General features: G+C 42.8%; 1 protein-coding gene across 1 annotated transcript; it reads right to left on the bottom strand.

Annotated features, from left to right (window-relative positions):
• Nucleotides 1-886: 886 nt before the first annotated feature.
• STT3A (STT3 oligosaccharyltransferase complex catalytic subunit A) lies at nucleotides 887-24,631 on the bottom strand. Its single transcript, XM_004379352.3, has 18 exons — nucleotides 24,517-24,631; nucleotides 22,325-22,451; nucleotides 21,100-21,160; nucleotides 18,594-18,715; nucleotides 17,987-18,132; nucleotides 16,701-16,791; nucleotides 15,394-15,500; nucleotides 14,600-14,764; nucleotides 13,154-13,334; nucleotides 12,174-12,329; nucleotides 11,053-11,144; nucleotides 10,005-10,160; nucleotides 9,553-9,741; nucleotides 8,101-8,217; nucleotides 7,861-7,963; nucleotides 3,432-3,620; nucleotides 1,781-1,896; nucleotides 887-1,160 (listed from the first exon to the last, which is right to left on the bottom strand). The coding sequence occupies exons 2-18, from the start codon at nucleotides 22,410-22,412 to the stop codon at nucleotides 1,122-1,124; spliced, it is 2,118 nt and encodes a 705-aa protein (XP_004379409.1). The 5' UTR covers nucleotides 22,413-22,451; nucleotides 24,517-24,631; the 3' UTR covers nucleotides 887-1,121.
• Nucleotides 24,632-25,252: the final 621 nt, after the last annotated feature.

A 25,252-nucleotide genomic window follows, 5' to 3' on the forward strand; every position in this document is an offset into this window, starting at 1 on the left:
ATGTATAGTTTCTCTTCTCCTTTCTTGTCGTCAGGCTGGCACAGTTGCAATTCATCCCCCTTCTAATTTGTAGCTTATTTGGCAAGGGCTTCACAACCAGATAATTGAGCTTGCTAGTGGCATACGGTAACAAACAGGCTAAGGAATAAGGAAGCTCCCCTCTGAAGGACTGCGAGAGTTATAGCGCAGTCTACAGGAAACGAGCAAAGAGCCATCTACAGGGTCATGGGTAAGTGACGGCACTGAAAAGCTGCAATTTCAATTAGATATGTATGATTAAACTGATTCAAAAACATCTGACTATCAAGCTCTATATATAATGTTGGAGGAGTTTCTTCCTCTCCACTGAGAATAATTTCATTGTTTGCCTGGAGAATAATTTCATTGTTTGCCTGGAGTCATCTAAACTTAGTCGTGCTTGATTTATTCTTGCTCAAAAAACAAACCTGGCTAGTCCCGAAAGGTATTTGTGAGATCAGGTCTGGCTAGCCACCTCTGTTTCTCTTAAGTCAAGAGCCTCTAAGAACAAGAGACATTGAGAACAGAGACACGAGGGCAACACGGCTGCCTTTCCTGCCAAGAAATGGAACTGCATGGTCCCACAAACATTTATTCATTCCACAAAATTTTACTGAGCGCCCACTAAGTGCTAGGCATTGTGCTACACGTTGCAATGCAGGAAGGCTGACAAAACTGTTTGGGTATGTAGGATTTGGGCTAATCCTTGATAACTCTGCTGATCTGACAGAAAGAATGTCTCCTTGGCTCGTTGAGAGAGCTAAGAGCATGGATGAGGTCTCTCCCTCTCCTTCCATCAGCCCAGCATAAACTTTCACCTTCCTCAAGTCAGTCACCATAAGTCAAAACAAATAAGGCACATTTTTACAAAATCCCCCCTTTAATTGACCAAAGTAAAGCCATGGCATCTCATTTGGTAACCTGCTCAGAATTATAAAAATCATTTCATGTGGCCCAGCCCTTACTGCCCAGGGCAAAACTTCCAGACAACTTTAATCACATTGCGCTCTGTTCTTATAAACTGCATATGAAAAAACATCTTCAGCGTCCTAAACACGACGCACTCAATGCGAAGCATATCACAGCTGGACGTGACGAGACATTTATGTCCTTGACAAGCCTCGATTATCCAGGTCCTTTACCTGCAATATAAAGATGTCGGGTTAGTATCTACAGTCAGCTCAACTTTGGAGAGCTTCTCTACTAAATTAGGTTCCGCCAGAGGGGATGGGATTACGTCGGATACTGCTGCCTGGTTTGGCTTTGTGACTGAAACAGCACTGGCTAGAGACTAGTTACTCTCTGCTTAGCCTTTGGGAATACCTCTGTGAGGAGCAGTATAAACAATCTACCCTCCAAACAGACCAAGGATTCTCAATCTTTTGTTCTGCAAGAGACATCACACACTGCTATATAAACTCTCTATAACATAAATTCTCCAGTGGGAGAGAAGAAAACGTAGTTTGAAAACACAAACGCACACTCTTTCTTTTCCCCCGAGGCCTGTTAATCACTAGATCTGAGTCAAGCCCCCACTGCAAACACATCACTGCCACAAGTACCAGAATGACAGCAGAACGGGACACGTACTCTGAACAACAATCCGAAATAGCAGGATTTCGAGTAAGCTGCAAACTGCTCTGCAGGCATAGGTGTCATGAGAAACGTCCCTATTTGAGAACTATGTGAGCCATCCTCCAAGCATCAGAATCACTCTACAAACACAAGAACTGCTCTGTGAGGTCGTGTAGCGTCTGCTCACCTTGTATATTCTGACCAGCCAATGTTCTGTGGTGTATGCTTCTTCCAGGACGTCAAGCTCAAAGTCTTTATTCCCAATCTCAGCATTTCGGACACGGTCAAAGCCTGGTGGACGCTCTACAGGGGGCCAAAAAGGGAAAGATGTGTCTTTACACAGTGCTGGTTTACTAAGGGAACCACAAGTCTCTACACAGTGCTGGTTTACTAAGGGAACCACAAGTCTCTACACAGTGCTGGTTTACTAAGGGGAACCACACGTCTGTATACGGTGCTGGTTTACTAAGGGGAACCACACGTCTGTATACAGTGCTGATTTACTAAGGAGAATCAAGTGTCTGTATACAGCGCTGACTTACTAAGGAGATGATAAATCAGTTCAGCACATCAACTACTAATTGGACTGCATTCCTCGGTCACTAGCTTGGTTGGGAGAGCAGGGCATGCAGAAGAGGCTGTCGAAGGGCCAATCACGTGTTAGCTAACTCAAGTCCTCTCCAAGATGATGCCTGGCAGAGTCCATGGAGCTTCTAAGAGACGGTGGCTGACACCCAGGCCCCTCTATTCCTGAAGGGCGCCATCCAGAGGCCTCTATGACCTACTAGTAACCCTTCCATGGATCAGAGAAGAATGATGAGAGGTCAAAGGCCTGCAACCACTTCAGAAATTCTCCCTAGTATAGAACCAAGAAATTGAAGTCAAAAGGAAAGACCTGACCTGATCAAATTACTCTCAATGTAGTCATCTGAAGAAGTGAAAAGTCCTTTGTCTCATTCTATCCCCCTTTACAGTAACCTTTACTGAGAGGCAATAAAAAGCAGTGGTTAACAGAGACTTCATCAGCCTGAGACCAGAAGAATAGATGGTACCCAGCTACCACCAATGATCGCCCTGACAGGGAACACAACAGAGAGTCCATGATGGAGCAGGAGAAAAGTGGGGTGCAGAACTCAAATTCTAGTAAAAAGACCAGACTGAATGGTTTGACTGAGACTGGAGGGACCTGGAAGACATGGCCCCCGGACTCTCTGTCAACCCATAACTAAAACCATTCCCAAGGCCAACTCTTCAGACAAAGATTAGACTGGACTATGGGACATAAAATGATACTCATGAAGAGTGTGCTTCTTAGCTCAGGTAGATACATGAGACTAAATGGGCAGCTCCTGTCCAGAGGTGAGATGAGAAGGAGGCAGAGAGGGTTAGGAGCTGGTTGAATGGACACAGGAAATCAGGGGTGGAAAGGAGGAGTGTGCTCTCACAGTACAGGGAGAGCAACTAGGGTCACATAAAAATGTATGTACAAATTTTTGTATGAGAGACTAACTTGAATTGTAAACTTTCTCTTACAGCATAACATTAAAAAAAAAAAAAAAGGAAAAGTAGTGGTTAAAAGCACAGAATCTGAAGCCACAATCCCTGAGTTTAAATCCTGACTCTGCCACAAGCTATGTGACTTTAGGAAGTTACTTAACCTATCTGTAATTCAGTTTCCTCACGTATAAAGTGAGAATAATAACAGTATCTGCGTTGGGTTGTTGTGAGGATTAAGTGAGTTAACAGATGTAAAGCACAGAGCAGGGCCTGGCACGGGGAACACGTGCTATGAGGGTTGGCTATCACCATCGTTACTGATGTTCCTGGGCACCACTCACTGGCTTCTGTGTAGACCTGTCCAAAGCGGTAGTAGCACATCTTGTACATGAGGCAGTTGAGCAGCACTGGAGAGCCCTCGCGGTCCACACGGAACTCCCCAGTCGGCGTGTAGTAGTCGTGCTCCTTGATGTGTTTGCCCGTGTCTGTGCTGCCTCCAATTCGGACCATCCACAGAAACTTGTTGATATCTAGGAATACAAAGAAACCACTCACTGATTGTACGTGTAGAAATTGCTGAATTGGGGAATGTTCTACTGTGCATATTCTCAACAACAAAAAATGAAAAAAAAAAAAGAAACTGCTGCATCACAAAGGTTGCTGGAGCTAAATCAACCAATGAAAAGGTCACTGTTTCTACAGAAATTCCTCAGAATATTTTTCTAATGGAGAATGGTACACTTTACCTCTAATTTGAAAAAATAGGAAAGAAAGGATACTGTTTCAAAGTCCTGACAACATGTAGGCACGATTCTTTTCCTCAAAATGTACAACTTTTCCTACAGATTATTAGAATCCTGAAACCCTATTATTATTGGTCCATGCTTAAGCCACAACTGAAATTAATTCTAAGTATTGTTGTTAGGTGCCATTGAGTCGATTTTCGACTCAAAGCGTCCCAATGTGACAGAGTAGACCTACCCCATAGGGTTTTCTAGGCTGTAATCTTTACGGCAGATCACCAGGTCTTTTCTCTCTCGGAACAAGTGGGTGGATTCGAGGCGCCAACCTTTTGGTTAGCAGCCCAGCGCTTAACTGTTACACCACCAGGGTTCCTTAGTCCTAAGTATTAGTTGGGGCTAAACCATCCAATATAGTGGCCACTGAGCACTTGAAATGCGGATAGTCCAAATTAAGACGTGCTGTGAGCATAAAGTACACTCTAGATTTCTAAGACTTAGTCCAAGAAAAAAAGTAGGTAAAACATCAGTAATTTGTTAATATTGATTACATGTTACATAATAATGTTTTGGGTATATTCAGTTAAGTAAAATCATTAAAATTAATTTCATCTGTTTCTTTTTTATGTATTTTAATATGGCTACTAGAGAACTTAAAATTACAATATGTGGTTCCCATTATATTTCTACTGGACGGCACTGATCCAGAGAGTAGCTTTGCCAAAAAGACAGAGACCCACAAAGATAGACAGCTGCAAAGTTACCAACCTGCCAAAGCATATATATGAGAAGTTAACATTTCTATGTCAAACACACCAACAGGTTCCACAAATACTGACACCACCACCAACTCAGGATATTTCTCTTAGAGTATGTCACTCTCAGCATTGCCTCCATCTACCCACAGGGTGTGGGCAAATCAGTTGCTATATGTTTCACTGAACGGCTAATATAAAAAGTATTACTGACCCAGAAGAATAAGGTTCCCACTACACTATTGCAAATGGTTCCAGGGGGTATCACAGTGGGTAAGAACACAGACTCTGCATCAAAACTGCCTAGGCTGGAATTCCAGCACTGCCAATTCTAGCTGGGTGACCTTGAGCAAGTTACTCAACCTCTCTGTGCTTCAGTTTGCTCATCTATCAAATTAGAAAAATAAGAATATCTACAACAACAGGGCTGCTATGGTAGTATATGAGTAAGAGCATGTAAAGCATTTAATATTACTGCCTGTCACATAGCATCCAATAAACAATATTACTATCCTCATGTTGGGTCTGCATTCTCACCTTCAAAACTGAGACACTTGGCCAAGTCACCCAGCCAGAAACAAGACCAAAAACAAAACCCTGGAGAACGAACTCAGCTATCACAGAGCTGTGTACTGCAGCTTCCTAGCAGATGTGTCTAAAGCAACAACTTGGCAAGCTTTAAGTATGGGAGAGTAGAAAGTAACAAGTTATGTGGAGGAGGGCCTTCGGTTCAGAGTTGAAGCCTACAAAATAGAAAAAGTTAAAGAAGGGCAATACTGTATCATATTCTCATATAAGACTACCTAGACTATGATCAGATCTAAATGTTTTACTGTAGGTCCGAGTAAGCATTTAACAGAAATTAAGTAACATGAAATAAACATGACTTGGCAAAAGGGCAAAATCTTATCCTAATATTCCAAGTAAGCTAAATTCAGAACATTCCAGAAACATAGTTAGATAAAGTATGAGATTCTTTACAAATACAACTGAATTTTTCTACCCAAATACCTGTTAACCCCCTTAGAAAATGTCATTTTTGGAGCTTGTTTCATTTAGCATAAAATGCCCAAAACATTTTGGAACTCCTCATTTGGAATTGCCTTCAGAGTCCAAGTCATATTTTTATTTTAGTAGACTCAGGAAAGGCAAATCTTCATTCTTTTACAGTAGATTTAAATTTTTTAAATAGTCAGAAGTAACCTACAGTCAAGAATAATGGCTGGAGACAAGCTGGGGGTAGGGAAGATGAGCAATCAAGGCAAAGCCAGCGAGTCTGTTTTCTGGCACCTGCGTGTGTGTCTATGTGTATTCATGTATGTCTGTCTGTATTTGTGTGTGCACGTGTGTGCGTATATGAAATAGATATTATGTAACATGTCTGAACTATTCACAGAAGGCACCCGCCGGGACGTGATCCTGACCAAATAACATCGATCGTCACCTCTAAGCTTCGCGTTCCCTCCTTTTGCTCTTTTCACTGCACACCACCTCTCAATCTTCACAATTCCTACAGAACAAAGCCTCACAATTTGATCTCGAGAAACGCATCCAATACGAGAAAAAAATCAATACTGTCACCTTTTGTGACTTTCATGGATCTAGATAATAACAGTGTTTTGCACTTGTTTTGATGGTTCTGCCCTGGTGGTGCAATGGTTCAGTGCTCAGCTGCTAACCGAAAATCAGTGGTTTGAAGCTACCAGCTGCTCTGCAGGAGGAAAGACCTGGCAATCTGCTCCCATAAAGATTACGGCCTAGGAAACCCTATGGGGCAGTTCTACTCTGTCTTACAGGTCGATATGAGTCAGAATTGACTCAACGGCACACAACAACCTTCTTTAAAGGAGTCTCTGGGTGTGCAAACAGTTAATATACTCCGCTGTTGACCAAAAGGCTGAAGGTTTGAGTCCATCCAGAGGCATCTCAGAAGAAAGGCCTGGTGATCTATTTCTGAAAAATTAGCCATTAAAAACCCTACGGAGAAGACTTGGTGGGACAATGGTTAAGCACTTGGCTGCTAGCCAAAAGGTTGGCAGTTTGAACCCACCCAGCAGCTCTGTGGAATAAAGACATGGCGATCTGCTCCCATAAAGATTAGTCTAGAAAACCCTATGGTTTGATCAAAGATTCTACAGAAGAATCTTGATCAAAAAGGGAAAAAAGGAACAGAATTTCAAATTCTCATGGAATCCAGATTTTTCTGGAGCCACAGAGGCTGGATGAACCCCCAGAACTATTGCCCTGCGATAATCTTTAAACCTTAAGTAAAAAAATATTCCCTGAAACCTTCTGAAAACCAAACAACAGTTTAGCTTAACTAATAAAGAATGTCTGCCTTAAGCATGGAGCTCTTTTAAGATCTATCCATATGGGATCAAATTGACAACAGCAACTCAAAAGATTAGGTAGAAACCTTAGAGGGCAGTGAGTTTATGTCAATGGGGGAGGAATAACTCAGAAAAGGAGGGTGAAAATGGCTGCACAACATGAAGAACGTAATCAAGGTCACTGAACTGTACATGTAGAAACGGTTGAATTGGTGTATGTTCTGCTGTGTATATTCTCAACAACAACAAAAATAAAATAAATTATTTTTTAAAAAAAACTGGGGTAGTTTCCTCTGTCTCATTGGGTTGCTGAGTCAAAATCAACTCCACAGCACCTAACAATAGTTGCACAACTTTATGAATGTACTAAAAACCACTGAACTGTACCCTTTAAATGAGTGAACTGTATGTGAATTATATCAACGCAGCTGTTACTAAAATAAAAACGTATGAAGCACAGTTCCACTCTGACACAGATGGAGCCACCATGAGTCTGAACTGACACAACAGCGACTGGTGATTTTTTACTTCTTTTAAAGAAAGAAGTCCAGCTTCATAGTTAGATCAGAGTAACGGTCAAATCATCATTTCTTCAGCAAGCCAAAGCCACCGTGTAACCTCCAGAGAGTCCCACTAGGGCTGCTGCATGCTCAGCCTGAGGACGATCCAGAGTTGAAAACCTTGTACCTGTTTCTTTGAAGAATCAAGGTTTATTAGGTCTTTGTAAAATTTCTAACTTTGCAGCCTTCCTATCTGGAGAAAGAAAGTAAAATTCTTTAAATTAAATTAAAAAAAAAAAAAAAAGTAATGAGCTTCAAGTTGCAAATACTTAGAAACTTCCCCAATGAAGAAAATATCTTGATGTTAGTAGTAAAAGGCAAGGGAAATAGAAGGTTCATCTTAGAATCTACGCTCTGTAGCTAGACACAGAATCCAGTCCGTTACCGTCAGAAGAATACCCAGTGAGGCCTCCGAAAATGACCAGAACGTAGCTGACATCAAGCTCCCTCATGATCTCATAGGCTTTTTCTTCTGTGGATGCCATTGCCTGGAGGAATAAATGCAAATTTCTCAGTGCAGAATCCCAGGCCATATGACCCCCTCATGGAAGAGTACTTCCCCCTAGACCTTGCACGCCAAACACTCAAAAGAAAAAAAGGATCAAAACAAAAAACTTCACCTTACCTGCCCTACTCGAGAAATATGGGTATTATTCCATGTGTTATTGTCCACTAGAATTGTCCGATTTGCCATAGCTGTAATCTGGTAGCCATAATCCCACCATGACATGACCTTTGCATCCTGAAAGAATACAAAGTGGAAATGGGGGCTACTCACTGCCTCCAAAAAAAAATGCAAGAGTAGAGAAAGGGCATCTTTGAATTGATAAGTGAGGCATGCCAATCAAATCAACCTCTTCACAGAGTAATACCTGCCTTACCAAAAAACAGACCGTTGCACCTGGTCCTGCATTTATAAACAATCATGAAGTCTCCGCATAAATTAGACAATCCAATAGCCCCAATATTTCCATCCCAGCTCACTTTATATAAACAAGCATAAAGTGAGGGGCTGTGTAAAATTTCCAAATAAACAGCCTGATGTCATTAGATAATTTTATTAAATAAAATGACCTTTTAACATTATCACAAAAATCAGTTATAAGGATGGGGGAAAAACACAAATCACAGAAAATGATGGGCAAGGATTAAGACTCTTAAAGTTTGACTCCTAAAGCATCTGATTTAAAAGTGCTATTCCCAGCAGAATGAGCCCTGGTTGTGCAATGGTTAAGCACTTGGCTGCTAACCAAAAGGTTGGTGATTTGAACCCACCAAGTGGTCCTCCAGGGAAAAGACCTGGCGATCTGCTGCTCCAGTAAAGATTACAGCCTAGCAAACCCTCTGGGGAGTTCTAATTGTCAAACAGGGTCGCTATGAGTCAAAATTGACTTGATGGCACCTAACAACAATATTCCCAAGAGTTACTGCAAAGCAAATCACTTCAGATTCTCCAAAGATATAAACTAAAATGCTAAAAGTGGTAATCATTAGGTGATCACTTGCAGATTTATCTTTTTTCTTGCTTCTACTTTCTGATTTTCCTTCAATGAACATGTATTATTTACTTGTAACTTTTTTTCTTCTTTTAATAGAGCTTTTATAATTGGGATAGGTCTATCTTAAGATAAAATCACCACCCTGTCAATTCAAGTGTCCAGGCAGAGTCTAGATGATTATCAGAGAAAGGTCCAAGCCAAAACCAAAGTCAATGCTGTGAGTCGTTGATTTCGACTCACAGTGACCCTGCAGGACAGAGCAGAAGTGTAATCCTTACAGAAGCAGACTGCAACATCTTTCTCCCATGCAGAGGCTGGTGGGTTCAAACTGCTGACCTTCCAGTTAGCAGCCAAGAGCTTTACTCACTGCGCACCAGGGCTCCTTCAGAGTAAGGTCACTAATCAGTGAAATCCCTGAACTGAGTAGAGACTGGCTACAGGACCTTTAAGGCTCTTGCAAAACCAAGGTTCTACAGCTGCGATTTATCCAAGTTTTCCAACCATCTAAAAGCTGTATGACTCACTGTAATATCAAACGTCTCCCCTTCCCCTCATCCCCACCACTCCCAGATCTTCACCTCTGGAGTATTGTGACGAAGCCAATAATATGCTTCTCGGAAGTCATCAAAAATGATCCTACTGCCATCCCCACCGCGGGCAGACAGCACGATAGAGGGCGAAGAGTAGGCCTCGCTGGTCACCCAGGTTGAATGAAAGGTGTAGGTGATAAGAAAGAAGGCCATGACCAGGATCATCCCACTTGCCACCTGAACAAGGAGGAGACGTGTGCAGTAAACCAAACCAGAGTTACACAGCACAGATGAGACAGCTCAAGTCCGGGGCTAGGGAATGATCACCATTTAATTACGACCATTAATGACAGCTCTCTACTTCCCCACCCCCAAAACTCACAGTCACGTGCACGTGCACACACACACGCACGCACGCACACGCGCGCGCACGCACACGCGCGCGCACACACACACATACGGGTCTCCCAAGCCTGTTCTTAGCATTGCTTAATTCTCACTTCATTCTTAATAGGGTAGGTAGAATCCTGTTGCTTCTTGCTCTTCTTATCTGGACGACTGATATCCAGATTCTTCATGTATGTGGACAGCACCTGGGAGACTCCAATGCCAGAAAGTATGCACATAACAGGCGCCAGCACGAGCATCAGACGAACCTAGAAGAGACAGGAAGCAGGATCACATTCTCATCAGAGTTTTACAAATTACAGACTGCAACCTATTAGTAGATCACCATATCTGTTTAGGAGTTTTCAACCAACATGATTTTCCAATGAAATAGAAAAAAACAAAATATACTTGATACAGTTAAAGTCATAGAAGTACATACGTTTTAAAATTTTGTTGCAGTTATATACCTACTGTATGTGTATCCTGAGTAACGATATAAAATGTATATAAAATGTATTTCTTAACTCTGACTTAGGATCAAAAAAGTCTGTGACACACTGTCTAACTAAACCAGTTGCCCTGAAGTGGGCTCCAGCTTACAGCGACCCCGTGTGTGTCAGAGTAGAACTGTGCTCCACAGGGTTTTCAGTGGTTCATTTTTTGGAAGTAGATCGCCAGATCTTTCTTCCGAGGTACCTCTGCGTAGATTCCAACCTCAAACCTTTTGGTTAGCAATGGAACATGTTAACAGTTTGGACCACCCAGGGACTCCAATGTCTTACTTCGATATATAAAATCCCTTCTGTCTTTTAATAATCTGGCACTGGGAAATCCTTCCAGAGCTTCAAGAAAAAACATCTCCCTTTTTACGACATTCAAAAGGAGAGGGGAAGTAACATGCCTGGGGTCACATTCTTCAACAAAGTGCAAAAGAGCCTCTATAGCACAAGGTTATGAATCCCAGAGAGCTGGGCCCCGTGTGCCTCCTACATTCCTGGGAAGGATCCACACTACCTGCCAGCTTCACAACTCAGCCTCTCAAATGTTCACAGGGAACCGTCCGGACAACCATCAATACTTTCTGAATCATGCCGGACAGGAAAAAGCACCTCAGAATTAAAGGTGGAAAGGTTTGCTAGGACTGGGGGCACTCCTCACCATTACAGCTGAAAAGTACATGCTGGTCACACCGTACATGATGATAAAAATCCGGGCATCCGATAGGTTGCTAAAGCAGTAATAGAGGCCAACTATAAAACAGGGAAGAAGAAGTAAGCAGCTGAGCCCTGCAGGTAGAAACCCACAATGAAAAGTGTCTTCACTATATGACTGGATGATTCCATAAATTTACCCCAGCAATTCCACTTTCAGGAATTTATTCTGAAAAAACAATCACAGACACGTGCAAAGATTTAGATCCTAAGATGTTTACTACAGCACTCTTTAAAAACAGCATAAAATTAGAAACAACCTAAATGTCCAATAAGGAGCTAGTTAATTATATTTATAAAATGGAACACATACCAATTCAAATATTGCTGTATAAGATTACAGGCCGTTTGCCTCCTTCTTTACATATCTCTGTACTTAAAATACATATATCTTAAGTATTATTACTATAAAGTAACATTAAATAACAGAGAAAACATCATGATTTTTTTTATGAAGTAAAAAAAAAATCACGGAAAAAACTATGATCTCATTTGTATTCATTAAATAACTGGATGACTATATATCAAAACGTGGCTACAGACGGGTGCTGAGGACTCTTGCAATTTTTACCTTTTTCTTTTTCACTGTCTATAGTTTTTGCAATAAATAAATTGCTTTCATAATAATAATCATAGTAATCTTATAAGAGAGAAGACGACTACCACTGGTAAATTCTAAAATTCGGATTCTGGATTGGCCAGAAGATAACCTAGAAAAGGCTTTACAATTCACAATCAGTCATGCCTATTCTGAAGAAATGAGTGTGTGTGTGCGTGTCTGTGTGTGTATGGGGGAATGGGGAGAGGGCAGAACACTAGAAGTACGTTAAAAAAAATTTTTTTGAATAAAAATTAGAGTTGAATTTTAAACCACGAGGCTTTGAGCTTGCCAGTATCTACAACCGTGAGGCTTCTGACTTCTCCTCTGCTTCAGGTATTAGAAAAATGTGCTTAGCCATCCTTTGCACTGCACGGGATAAACAGACAAAAACAACATGGGCGAGGGCAGCTGACATATCCTGAACGAAATGGTAATTATTCTGAAGGAGGCCACATCCGAACACAGACCTGGAAACATGAAGACAAGGAGCTGCAGGTCAAAATAGTACGAGGACCAGGTCGTGGGCTGATGCTCGGACACAGAAGCAATGATGGGGATGTTGTTCTTAGCATATGAAGGATCCAGCAGTGAGTAGAAACGCCCCGTCCAGGGAGATATTTTTCCTGGCAGCAAAGAGACAACACATAATTCACAAACACTCCAGAAACAAACTAACATCTACTCCCAACTAATCACAACTTTCCATTTTAAGCAGATTCTCAGAGACAAGAGGACTAGGTTTTTGTTAAAATGCCACCAATACTTTAATAGGTCCACTCCTTCCTTTCTTCTAACCTTGAGAGTTCGTTTATCAGCACAGGCAGCAGAAGAAAGCCAGGCTGTATGGAAAACTCAGAAGAATGGAGGCAGACATGCTTCCTGGAGGGGTCTGAAGTCAAATCTGGTGAGTCCAAGGCCAACTCTAGAAACTAAGTCATCTTAGTCTTTCAGGGCTATTCTGAATTAGCCAATACACAGAGTCTTGGACAAAATCAAATTCGCCTCTGAAAAGTGCAACTGGCAAAAATGGAGAAGACAGAAGATGTGACAGGCCACCCTAACTAGACAGCCATGGTTTAGTCTGTGAAGGATTACAAGAACGCCACGTTGTACAGTACAGCAAACAGTAAGACTTCTCCCACCCTACCAATGTGAGAAATAAAAACGTAGGAGACAGGTTAGAAAAGTGATAAAGGTCTTTCACCAGGTGTGGTTCGTCGGAGATTCAGAGCTGTTCTAACAAGACATTCTCTGCTAGGCTGAACCCAGATGGTCAGGGTCAGTGTCAAACTGAACGTGAAGAAGCGGTAGTTTGTATGCTCGACATGAAAGGAGACACAGGAGGAAAAGAAAGCATTTTCCTTTAGTGAGGAGACACCCACTGTGTCTGCTTTATCCTGTCCACGCCCATGTGCATTCAGCACTGAAAGCTGCACGCTTTCCCTACCTGTCAGCATGAGAAGAGCCCCCACGGTGAGAAGGACAAAGCCCACCAGGGAGATGACGCTCCGGAACAGGACTTCAAACTGCTGTGGATTCAGCTTGCTGCGTAGGTAATCCACAAAGGCATGGATCTGGCAGAGACCGAAGACTCCAAAGGCTGCCATGTGCTCTGACGAAAGAACAGGCTGCAGGTGAAAGCGTATGTATGGAAATAGCGTTGAGGCAGAAAAAAAGGAAGGGAGCCAGTGCAGACCTGAATTCTTCTCACCTAGTTCAGACCCAAGGGTCAAATGAGTTCTAAGGCCACCAAGAAATCAACACCTTATCTAGGGGAGGTTCTAACTTACCTGCCACATTTTCCAAAGGTTACCTGTCATCCCCAAAAGCATTATCATGCACTGTCATTATCACATCTCCGGCCTTCGCTCAGGTTACTTCCTTAGCCTGGATTGCAATTCTTCCCTCTTCTCCCCCAAATTTCCATTCCCTGAAGTTCTCACCCTTTAAGACCCAATGCCAGTCTCCTTCTAATCTGCTGAACTGGGATCGACCACTCCCTCCCGTATGATCCACAGACCTTGTAGCTCCTCGAGCACTTAACCACTCTTTGCTTTACACCGTGGTCATTAAACTGTACTGGGCACCACAGTCCCAGGCTGAGTGAGGAGAGCTTTCTGAAACAGATTGCTGGGCCCCATCCCAAGAGCTGCCGATTCGCAGGCCTGCGCTGGGACTGGAGACTTTTCATCTTTACAAAGTCCCAGATGGTGCTGATGGTGCCGGTCCAGGAACTACACGGCCAGACGCACTAGACCATAACCGATGTTCTACGGTTGGCTTCATGCACTTCCTCCCCAACGTGTCTGTGACGTCCTCAAAAACCAGAGCCATTTCTTAGCCTTTTTTACATTTCACAGTGACTGGCAAAGTGCATATAGCAGGCCATCAGTAAAGAAGTACTTGCTGACCTCTGAATCAGGATTCCACTTTTATGAAAATTTTACATGAGAAATCAAACACACCACTTTCTCTGCTTTAATAATTGTCTGTTAACTCTATGGGATCATGTGGTTAAAAGGTTTGTGCTTTGCTTCCTAAAGGACTTACACTGGACCCCAGTGAGTTTAGGGGTCACAACATCAAAAAGGCCTGGAAATAATAACTTTGATCACGCGTATCAAGTCAGCTCAACCAAAACATCCGTCCTCCTCCCACAAAACCAAGACAGAGTAAGAGTCTTTAAACTCAGATTTCACGGAGCAAATAGTAACACACTCCTGAAGGCAGACGTAATGGCCAGTGATGCCCCTGCATTAGTTAACACGAGCAGTCCAAGATCAGAGCTGAGAACAAGTTTTACTCTCTTTATCAGAATCCACGACAGATCCATCTAGTTGGCTCTGTTAGGAAAACTGGAAGACGCTGAAAACCCACTCTGTCTAGGACTCACCTGAAAACCCACAAAGGAGATCTGCATCGAGAGGATGGTGCCCAGGCAGTACACAGTGCAGTAGGCCACATAGATGCGGTGGGAGAAGCGCCCTGTGAGCATCAGCACCAGCACGTGGAGGGGGATCAAGTTGATCAGGAACACATAGCCTCCCCACGAGGAGACCTAAAACAGGACAGGAAACGACAGCTTCTGAGCACTTCTCCAGACCACCACCACTCGGCCTAAGACATCACCTGTGACTTCATCAAAGTACATCTCTTCACAGTAACTACAAACTTCATTCATTCCAAGGGGTTTAAGGAGTTTACGTAACTAATCTTAGTAAGCAGGAAGATCACAGTCACACCCGTTACCATAATTTAATTCCTCCTCCCTGAGGCTACGGACATCATAATCACATAACAAGAGAGCTCAACCCTGAGCGTCAGTCTAGGCGAGACACCAGTCTACTCTGAAGGTCACACGAGGATTCAGGGCTATCTGGGAAACGTGAGCAAACGTAAGCAGCTAAGGAAGAAAGTCCAAGTGAATGTATACCAGAAAAGAGAGTTGGCCAACCAATATTTACTTATAATAAACAGAGTATTTGAAGAAACTTTGAAAATTAAAAACATTATCTCGATCTTGCTATTATACAATGGACATCCATGCCTGCCCTAGGACAGACTTCATGTGGAGACAAGAGACAATAAGGACTTCTAGCCCCCAGTCAATGAGTTCAAAGTCCAACTCATATCAGTTGATCCCAAGAGACCTAGAGAGACTCCTGGAAGAATGAAGTGAAAAGTTACCATGTAGAAATAAGCAAGGGCACACTTGGCCGCCCAATAGATTGAACCAGTCTTTACTGCCTTGATCCACATGTAGTAGGTGAGCAGCATGCAGAAGATAGCAATCCCTGCAGAAAGAACACACCAATATTCAAGAAGAGAACATGCGAAACCTTGGTCAGGAACACTGTACTGGAACCAGACTGCCTGCTTTCCTATCTCAGCTCTACTACCTATTAAAAAAACCAAACTCGTTGCCACTGAGTCGATTCCGGCTCATAGCAACCTTAAAGGGCAGAGGAGAACTGCCCCATAGGGTTTCCAAGGCTGTAAATCTTTACAGAAGCAGACTGCCACATCTTTCTTCTGCAGAGCAGCTGGTGGGTTCAAACTGCCAACCTTTCAATTAGCAGCCAAGTGCTGTATCCACTGTGCCACCAGGGCTCCTTATTACCGATTAGAGGTGTAATTTTAGGTAAATTATTCTATCTGTCCCAGGTTCCTACAAAAAGAAAGAAATTAATAGTACCTACTAAATTGGAGACAATTTAACTGGTGTAAAGCACTCAGAACAGTGCTTGGCATACGGTAAACACTTAGCAAGTGTGGCCATTATTATTACTGCTCTTTCCAAGCACTAAACTCCCCACTAGGATAGCCCGAAAGATACCCATTCTGTCATGCACCGTCCTGTCTCCACATCTTAACACAAGCTGGTCCTTACACCCTGAATGCCCTTCTCCTCAATATTTGCCTAAGGAAGTCCCAACTTCAGGGACTTCCAAAAAGTCTTCCCTGATCCCCAAATCTGAATTAACCTCTCCTTTCCCCACATTCCCAAAGTACTCTGTTCATACTTCTATTCTGGCTCACACTGCTATCTGACTGTTATTATTTTTACAGGTACATATTTATCTTCCTGAATAGATTCTAAGGCAACATAATTATATTCATTAACTACCTCTATAATAGTTATTACTGTGTTTTGTCAATAACGTTCAATAAAGATATACTGAGTTGAAAATAAGCCAATAAAATTATAGTTTTAAAAGACATCCATTGCCCTTATCTAGGAAAAGAAAGCAGACGATCATAATGTTAAAACAATAGTGTCATCCAACAGTAAAAATTAACTACTTTTATGACTCTAGAAACCAGCCAATGGCCTGTAAGTACCAGTTGCCTTTCTAAATGGAACGCCATTTCTACTTTTCTCACTGTGATACCATTTTTGCTATTGCTAAGCAAAAAATCTGAACGCAGATTCTACTGTACTTCACGAAGCTCTATTGGATAGCAAAGTGAACAGATCTACTTCAAAGCCTTACCTTCATTGTCATAGGAGCCAGCCACAGATCGGGAGATGTATCCAGGAACGACAGCAATCATGGCGGCAGCAAGAAGCCCAGCTCCTGCATCCTGTAAGAGGGGGACAGCAGGAAGTTATTAACACCAATATGCCAATAAGAAAGGAGAGGACAGCATCCAGCTAGGCCGCTGTGTTTGCCTGGGCCCAGAGAACAGGCCAACAGCTTCCAAGGCAGATGTGAGATGACTAGGAAAGCTCACAGCACAAGAAAGCTAAAAACTTCACAACAACACCCCCTCATGATACCAAATCTGAAACGGAGTACATATATGCTGAAGACAGACAAATTATGTGAGCTGTCACACATCAGAAACTGCCCCAGAACGGGCTGTTTGGCTGTCATGTCCCCAGGCTGCTCAGTCCCTCTCCCTAGTACTATCTGCACATCACAGGAACACCAGTCACACCTCTAAAAGTCATGCAAGGACAGTCAAAGGAAAAGAATTATTATTATTTCACCTAAAAGCCAACAAAGGTACATGATAATCTACCTGGACTAAAGATGCCAGGAGCTTAGGTAATAAAGTTGGACTATTACAGGCAATCTGTGAGCTCAGGAGAGGGACGCAACAAAATATAACTCACATTCCAAAAGAGTAAGGACTTGTCTGTTGGTAAGAGTCAAGCTTGGGACAAGGACAGCAAGGAGAAGGATAAAGAGGCCTCCACACTAAACTCAGGTTTCCCAAGCCCTCCTCCTAATTGTCACCTCTCAGGGATCTCCCTGACACCATAAACTAAGAATAGCATCCAAGGAGCCAAGGTCAGCAATGCTGAAACGTGGAAAGACACAGTCAGCATTACGGAGTCCACTCCAGAACCAAACGGTTTAAGAATTTTAAAGTAAATGTTTAAAAAAAAATCAACAAACAATTGCTAAGTGCTTACTTCTATTAGAGAAAAGAACCAATCACTTTGGAAAGTTCCCCATTGTTTCTTTCTTCCCTTAGACTCTGAGAACTTCAAAATCTAAACCTTACATATGCATTTTCAATATTTTTTTTATAACTTAGCAATTTACATTTGACCTTCAAATATTCTCTCATAAAGACAAACAGTTGCTAATGATTAAAAAAACAACACATTCTAGGGATGGGTGAGAATGAACCCAATCATTCTGCCCAGCAAAAGCTGTCTTTAGCTGTCTCCCTGCCCTCTGCAAGGTTCTCAAACCCCCACCCTTCAGCATCTGCTAGAGGGGTTCAACAACATCCACCCCAGCTCCCGTCTCCCCAGACCCTTCACCTTGAGCTCTTTGGTGAGGTGGTAGGTGACGATGGTAGTGAAGGAGGAGAAGAGAGGAGCCAGGAACACACAGACGTTCCGAATGTCAATGGTGATGTGCAAAAAATGGAGTACGTGGTAGATCGCAGCGGAGGTGAGCATCAAGCCTGTTAACAGGAACAGAAACTCCATTAGGTTCTCCTAGTAAGACAAACAACTTCAGGGAGAGAGAAGGTGAAGCCAGTTATCAAGAAAGTGACTCCACAGGTCTAGACAAAGCACCAGAGACACTAACACAGCACACACAGGAGGCCTACAAATTTCTCTCCTAAGAATTCAATCACATGTCCAGAAGGTACACATGCCACCCAGTCCCACTGTACCACCCACGTTCCCATCTGTATGGGATCCACTTTTAGGAACCTGTGTTGTTGTTATTAGTTGCTGTTGACTAGATTCCGACTCATGGCAACCCCATGTACTCAGGATAAAAATTACAAGTGTCTCAAAATGAAGCTATTGGAATAAAACAAACTGTTCTACAATACACAAACACCAATTTGTTTAAAATACTATACAAATATACAAATTTGTTTTAAAAAAAAGAAAAAATTCCTGTTCCCCTCACCTGGGTAAATTGTTCCTCCAATGATTCGTCCCAAAGGGTACCAGGCCCGGTCATCAAACCAGTTATGGAATTTATAAAACCCCTCCTCAGCCAGGAACCGGGTAGTCCGATAATTAAAGTACCTACGGCAGGAAAGAAAAAGATCTGTGTCTCCTCCTCTTCATACTCAAATACCTGCACCAGTCTGCAGGGGACCTGGCTCCTCAGGTTACACCACTGAGGAACTTTCCTTTCACAAGACTAACTTAAACCACTAGTCCAATAAAAGGCAGTTTGCTACCAAAAATTATGCCAACCATGAAAATCACCTTAAGTGACCGTAAGTCTCCTCATTTCTAGCGCGACGCTTGTCTCAGCTGAAGTACTGCTTCTCTCATAAGGAAATGAAACTGAAGTCTTCACATTACAGCAAAGCAATAAGCAGGCTAGTTCAGACTGCCATGTGGCAGGCATTAGGACCAGTCAAGCACCCAAAAGAAAAGGCAGCTGAGATGTGGGCAACAACAGGTTTTCGGCTCTTTTCAAATGACAGGAATATATAAAAGAACCTTTCTACACCATGCACGAGAACATGTGGATAATTCCAGGTTCATGTTACACACAGGATGAAAAGTTTTTAATTCACAAAACAAACTTCTTAATGAAAGTTTAAACTTACAATGAGTCCACTCACATTGTTATTTAGAATATTTCTGAATGCCACCATACATGGTGGTAGATCAAAAGATTCCTGAGATAAAATGCTTAGAGCTATACATGGAAAGACATAGTTCTTTAGGTCCAAAGCTATGTAACCCCTTCCCTTAAGTTTCTCATTTAAAAAGAAAAGAAGGAATGAAGGAAGGAAGCAAGGGGGGAAAAAAATCAGTAAAAGGGTATCAAGCTAAGGAACTTTAATTACTAGAGATAATCATGACTTATCACCCTCCCTGCCTCCTTCCCAACCCTATTTCCTCCTTGGTCGGCCCAATTTCAGAAGCAGAAATAAGCAGAAGTAGCAGAGAGCAGAAATCTCTGTCCTGCTTGTCACTGACAAATGTTATTTTGGTAACTGTCAAAGAGACGGGAGGAATGAGGGTAGCAGGCAGTCAGCGTGTCAGAATTGTGTCCTCTACCTAACAGCAGGAGAGACAGACAAGTAGAAGTTGTGGAAACAGGTCTGACTGGGATCAGGAGACATGGGACCTAGTCCCAGATGTCACCAAATTGTCAGCAACTCACTAACACGCTGGGCTTCAGTTCCCTCCTCTGCAAAATGAAGTGTCAAGTCTCATGATCTTTACAGTCCTTCCAGCTCTATGATTACAGAGAGTGATAGTCTTGCTTCCCCTGATCATCTCACTGCAGTATTTGCTCATCAGAGAGTCTCATGAGGAAGCCCTAACAGACTAGTGACATTCTCATTTGTGAGAAAAAATATAAATTGATTTTGGAAACCCCAAAGTAAATACTTGTATGTCTCCAAAGTGCTTTCAAATGTCTACACAAAACAAAATGATACATTTGCAAATATATGTAGGTACTAAACCTTTGAACCAATGCTCCACAAGCTTAACATGCTATTTTTAAGATATCAACGATACTTCAAGAACCTGTAATTCTGAATGTTTGAAATGGCAAGTCTTTTGTTATATATATTTTACCACAATTAAAAAAAGAACCTATAATTCTGGCCCTCCCAATTTTTTATTAAGTCCTACCTTTAGGCAATATAACATAGTGATTAAGAGACTAGTCTCTGGAGTCAGACAAACCTAGACTCAAATCCTGGCTCCTCCACTTACTAAATGCGTAACCTTGGATAAGTCAATTCAACCCCTCTGGGCCTCACTCTCCTCATTTGTGAAAAAGGAATCACAGTACCTACAGCTCACAGGGCTGCTGTAAGGATTTAGAGGTAATCTGCTTAAAAAAAAAAGTGCTTGGAACAAAATAAACGCGCAGTAAAAGTTAGCTATTAATCCTGCTAAGGACTTTCACCTTTCTCTTTTTTATCTAACAAACAAAATCTCTACTCAAATTCATTGCTTTATATTTTCCTCGATGCTTTAAAACTTAACCGATAAGCCCAATTCCTATCATATACATTGTCCAATGGAAAAAAACAACAATAAAACACCATGTCACAGATCTCAAGTTCATGACTGGTGGCTTTTCTTTTGAGTGTCGAATACACACCAGGACTACTTCCCTCGATGTGCATCATTACCTTCCAACTAGGGGGAGAAGCCAGTCTTCCCTTAGCTGACCCAGATCTTGAGGGACAGGCAGGCCTAGCAGCAATGCGCTCACGTTTTTTATGAGTTTCAGAGACTCACTTGACCAATTCCAATAGAAATGTTTTCAAAGGAGAAACTAACTCCTTTGGAAAACTGCAAGACTTTTTCCTCTAAATTTGCTGAAAGCACATCTTCATCACTGAGAGCTTATTAAAATTTTAATCTGAAACCTATGAACCTGAATACCTCCCAAAGGAAGTAATACCAGACCAACCAAAGATACTTACGGATCAAACTCATGGATAACACTTTCAAATCTCAGGACAGCAAAGAGACGAGTGGAGAAAGCTGCAAAAACCAGAGAATTAATATTCTATTGGTCATGTGTCATGAAAGAGCAATGATTCTAGTATTAACAGTAAAGAGGTCACTGGAAATATAAAATAATTTCTGAATAAAGTATTTATCCATCTCTCCCCACGTGGAGGAAACAAAAGTTCGCTTGCCCCTGACCATGACATCTGTATTTTCTACCTCATAGGACACGTTTAACTACTTACACAAGGCCTGTAACATTACATCCACCCACTAACACTTCACTCAACTTCATGTTCATCTTTTATACATGTTGATTACTATCCCCGCCAAACTAACCTTAACCTTAGAGCAAACTTAAGACATAAGGCAAGTAAGACTATACTTACGACTCATGAAGAGCCAAGAAATCTAAAAAACAGAGGAAGTTCTCAAGAGACTTTCAAAAATACTAAGGTACACACGTGAGGAATGTGCTTCTTAGTATATGAGACCAAACAGGCAACACCTGCCCGAAAGCAAAGATGAGAAGGCAGGAAGGGACAGGAAAACTGGACCAATGGACACGGGGAACCCGGGATGGAGAAGGGGAGAGTGCTGACACATTGTGGGGACTGCAACCAATGTCATTATACAATTTGTGTATAAACTTTTTTGTTGTTGTTATGTATAAATTTTTGAATAAAAAAATAATTTGTACTGTAAACTCTCACCTAAAAAAAAAAACGAAACCCATTGCTGTTGAGTTGATTCTGATTCTTAGCGACCCTACAGGACAGAGTAGAACTGTCCCATAGGGTTTCCAAGGAGAAGCTGGTGGACTCGAGCTGCCAACCTTTTGGTTTGTGGCCAAGCTCTTAACCACTGCACCACCAGGTCTCCATATATATATAAATACTAAGGTAGGCACCTAAATTGAGGACAATTATCCTTTACAAAATGCAGTATCCAAGGGTCCTCAGCACCTCTTTCAGTCCTCTGAGCAAACAGAATTAGCACAGCATGCCTCCCATTCTCCTCCAGGTGATCACTAGCCTGACTTTTACATTTTTTGTGCTTCTTTTATTTTGCCTTCATAAAATTATACTGATAGGGAGTGTTAAAAAAGAACAGGGTATTTTTTAAAAAGCCCTTCTCGTCGAATTCAAGATTTTCTCCTGTCCATCCCCAAAGAGAGAGGTCAAGGTGCACACTCACATAACACAGCAGCCATTGATAGAATGAGAAGCTTCAGAAGTGTGTCCTGCTTCTCATAGGACAGCCGCAAAAATCCCAGCTTAGTCATCCTGACATCAGTGGGTGGCAATAGATGACACTCAAATAGCTAAAAAGGAAAAATCAAGACAATAGGCTATTGAACACCTTTTAATTACCTAATTACCCTTCATATTTTATGGTGGCAGAGAACCAGAAAGAGACATGAGCTAGCCAACACACCAGGGAGGGCCAGGGCAAATACTAATACCTAAGCCTTGTCTTAAGTATGATCTACTGGCAGGGAAGTAGGCACAAGTCAGAAGGTCTATGTGTCAAGACTAAAAAGGAGTGATCAGAATCCATCACCCATCATTCCATTTCCCACTCCCTCACAGCTAACACGTATATAAGTACAAGTGCTAAGAGTGTGGTGCAACAGGAGTAGAGAGGAAACACAAATAGAAAAAAGAAGGCAAAGGGAAAGGATGCAAAGAAAACAGAAAAGATCAGAAACAGAGAAACAACAAAACGGAGAAAGAAAGCACCTGGAAAAATCCAGCAGTGTATGAAAGAAAGCAAGGAATAAATATTGAGTATAGATGTGACAGCAGAAACAAAAAAAAGAAGTCATGGCTGAATCAGCACAACTTCCAGCCCTAAATTTAGGCTTCAACCCACCGGCTACAAGCTTCTTTTTGTTCCAAATCCCAATGGGGTCATAGGGTCAACTAAAGAGCATGATTGATCACTAATACTTTTATAATCATGCACTAAAAAAGACGGGGAGATGCACATACAGAGATCACTATACCTTAAATCCTACATATCACACTGTAACCACTGCTGGGATCTATCCCCTCTTCCAGTCAGCTGTCTCAAGGCATCTCTGTAACTGACACTGCTAATTTAAGAGATGGATTCCATGACACAGAGATGGCTCATGGCACCAGATGATAATCTGGAGGGCAGAGAAAATAAATATTTCCCACTGAAGCAGAGAAAGCTGGGTGGTCGGGGAGGGGGGCAGAGAATAAAATAAAATGTTCAGGAAGTTAGCTACTTCTGTATAAGACAGTTCCGCCTTCTTAAGTCATAAACCAGCCAAGCATCAAATGCTGAAGAATACAATAAAGAATAGGTAGCATTGTTCAAGACTATGCAGAAAAAAATAGAAATGTGCATCCTCCTGATCTTTATTTCAGTTACTGTAGGAAAAGACGCGGGGAGGGGAACGCTGGGCAAGGTGGAAGGCATAAGAAGCATACGTTCTCATCTTCTACACTGGGAAGTCAAGCATCTTTTGCATAATTAACTGTCCCAGAAGAGCAGTTGTACATATGTGTTTTTAATTATAATCCCAAAGGAAAACCTTATCCTGCATCAAGAATAAACACCTAACTCCCGAAGTCCACAATCCAGCCACATCCCTCGGGTTTCTAACTGTTTTATGGAATGCCCGAACCAGAAACAAATTTAACACCACTGAGCTGTACAGCCACACACCTAGAAGGGTAAGCAGAGGAAATGATGGGACTAGGACTTCCCCCCGAAAGCTGAGTGCAGGAGCTGCTAACTTCGGGCAGGGCCCTAAGGGAGTTTTCCTCGTGTGCTCTCTGGTAATTTTCCCACACGGGGAAAGCAGGTAAGGGCTAAGACACTTTTCTTAATACACGCACCATCTGCTCTCCTCCTCAATGTGCCCTGCGAGCTGTGATATCCTTGTCCCATCCTAGTTCCAGTTCCCAAGACTGCAACTCCCCTACCCCCACGGTTCCTACACACCTTTCCACACCCTCTCACACACCTGTTCTCCCCAAGCCTCTAACTTCCGCCCTCGCCTGCAGGTCCCTCTCGCTCCCGCCCTTACACAACTGGACACCTCTGACAACGCCCACCGCGGACACCCCACCACCTCAGCGCCCTAAGCCCCTGCCCCTGCAAGGCTAGCCCCCGAATCCCGTTTCCATGCCCTCCTGGCCTCAACGCCAGCCCCATCCCCACTATCACCCTACCCTCCCTTCCCAAAGCTTCACATCCTTCCATTCCAAGATGTCCCCACACCCCCTCCCCGGCAAGGCCCCAAGCTCGGCTCCTTCCCTTTAGAGACCGACCACCTGCACTCCGTTCAGCCCCACCAACGCTCTAGCCTGCACCGCCGCTAATTTTCAGGTTAGCTTCCATCGCCTTCTCACCTGGCCGACGTTCCTCAGGAATCCACTCGGCTCCGTCTGCCATCCGTTCAGAGGCGCAACCAAACTGGCGGTGCCCGGCACCGCTCCCCATTGGCGGGCTCAGTGCCAATACGGCTCTTCGAGAACGCTATAGGCTGGTGTGACTGTCTGTCAGGATCAGAGGCGGGGGCAAAGCCGCTCTCCCCATTCTTCACTGGACAAGAAGGATGTCATTTAGAAGTCCAGAGGCGGGGATATGTGCTCCCGCCGAGCTGTCATAGGCCTGCGTGTGCGAGCGAAAAGCGCAGAAAGAACGCGCTCCAAGCAGTTTGGTTGAGCGCCGAGGAGTGACGTGTCTGTCTGAGGACCTGGAAGAAGACGCGGTTGGTGGGGCGGGGGGATGGCCTTGACCTAAGTCACATGACCAGAATCGGAAACGACGCTAGGGAATAGGCCGGAACTACAAATCCCAAAAAGCCAGCCGTGAAGGCGATCGTGCATGATTTTCAGGGTTGTTTTTTTTCGGTTGGAAGAAATTGACTGTTAGATAATACAAGATTAAGGGAGAAGAGGCAAGAATTTTATGTGTATTCTAGATGAAAACGCAAACGCTTCCTGGTCTGGACCGTTACATCTATCTGGTGGAGGATGGGTCTGATACTCCTACCGACTCATAGGGAATCGACTCTACAGCAACGGTTTTGGTTTTCGGGTTGTTTCTTTTTTTTTTTTTTTTTTTTTTATTGTCTGATAATTC

This window comes from Trichechus manatus, unplaced genomic scaffold (assembly GCF_000243295.1).
Source record: "Trichechus manatus latirostris isolate Lorelei unplaced genomic scaffold, TriManLat1.0 scaffold00064, whole genome shotgun sequence".
Taxonomy (NCBI): Eukaryota; Metazoa; Chordata; class Mammalia; order Sirenia; family Trichechidae; genus Trichechus; species Trichechus manatus.

Excerpts from the sequence above, each read along its gene's own strand:
- STT3A (XM_004379352.3), bottom strand. The coding sequence starts at position 22,412 with ATGACTAAGCTGGGATTTTTGCGGCTGTCCTATGAGAAGCAGGACACA. Across the intron at positions 18,133-18,593 it reads TGGAGGAACAATTTACCCAG|GCTTGATGCTCACCTCCGCT; the intron begins GTGAGGGGAACA and ends TCCTGTTAACAG. Across the intron at positions 15,501-16,700 it reads TGGCTCCTATGACAATGAAG|GGATTGCTATCTTCTGCATG; the intron begins GTAAGGCTTTGA and ends TTCTTTCTGCAG.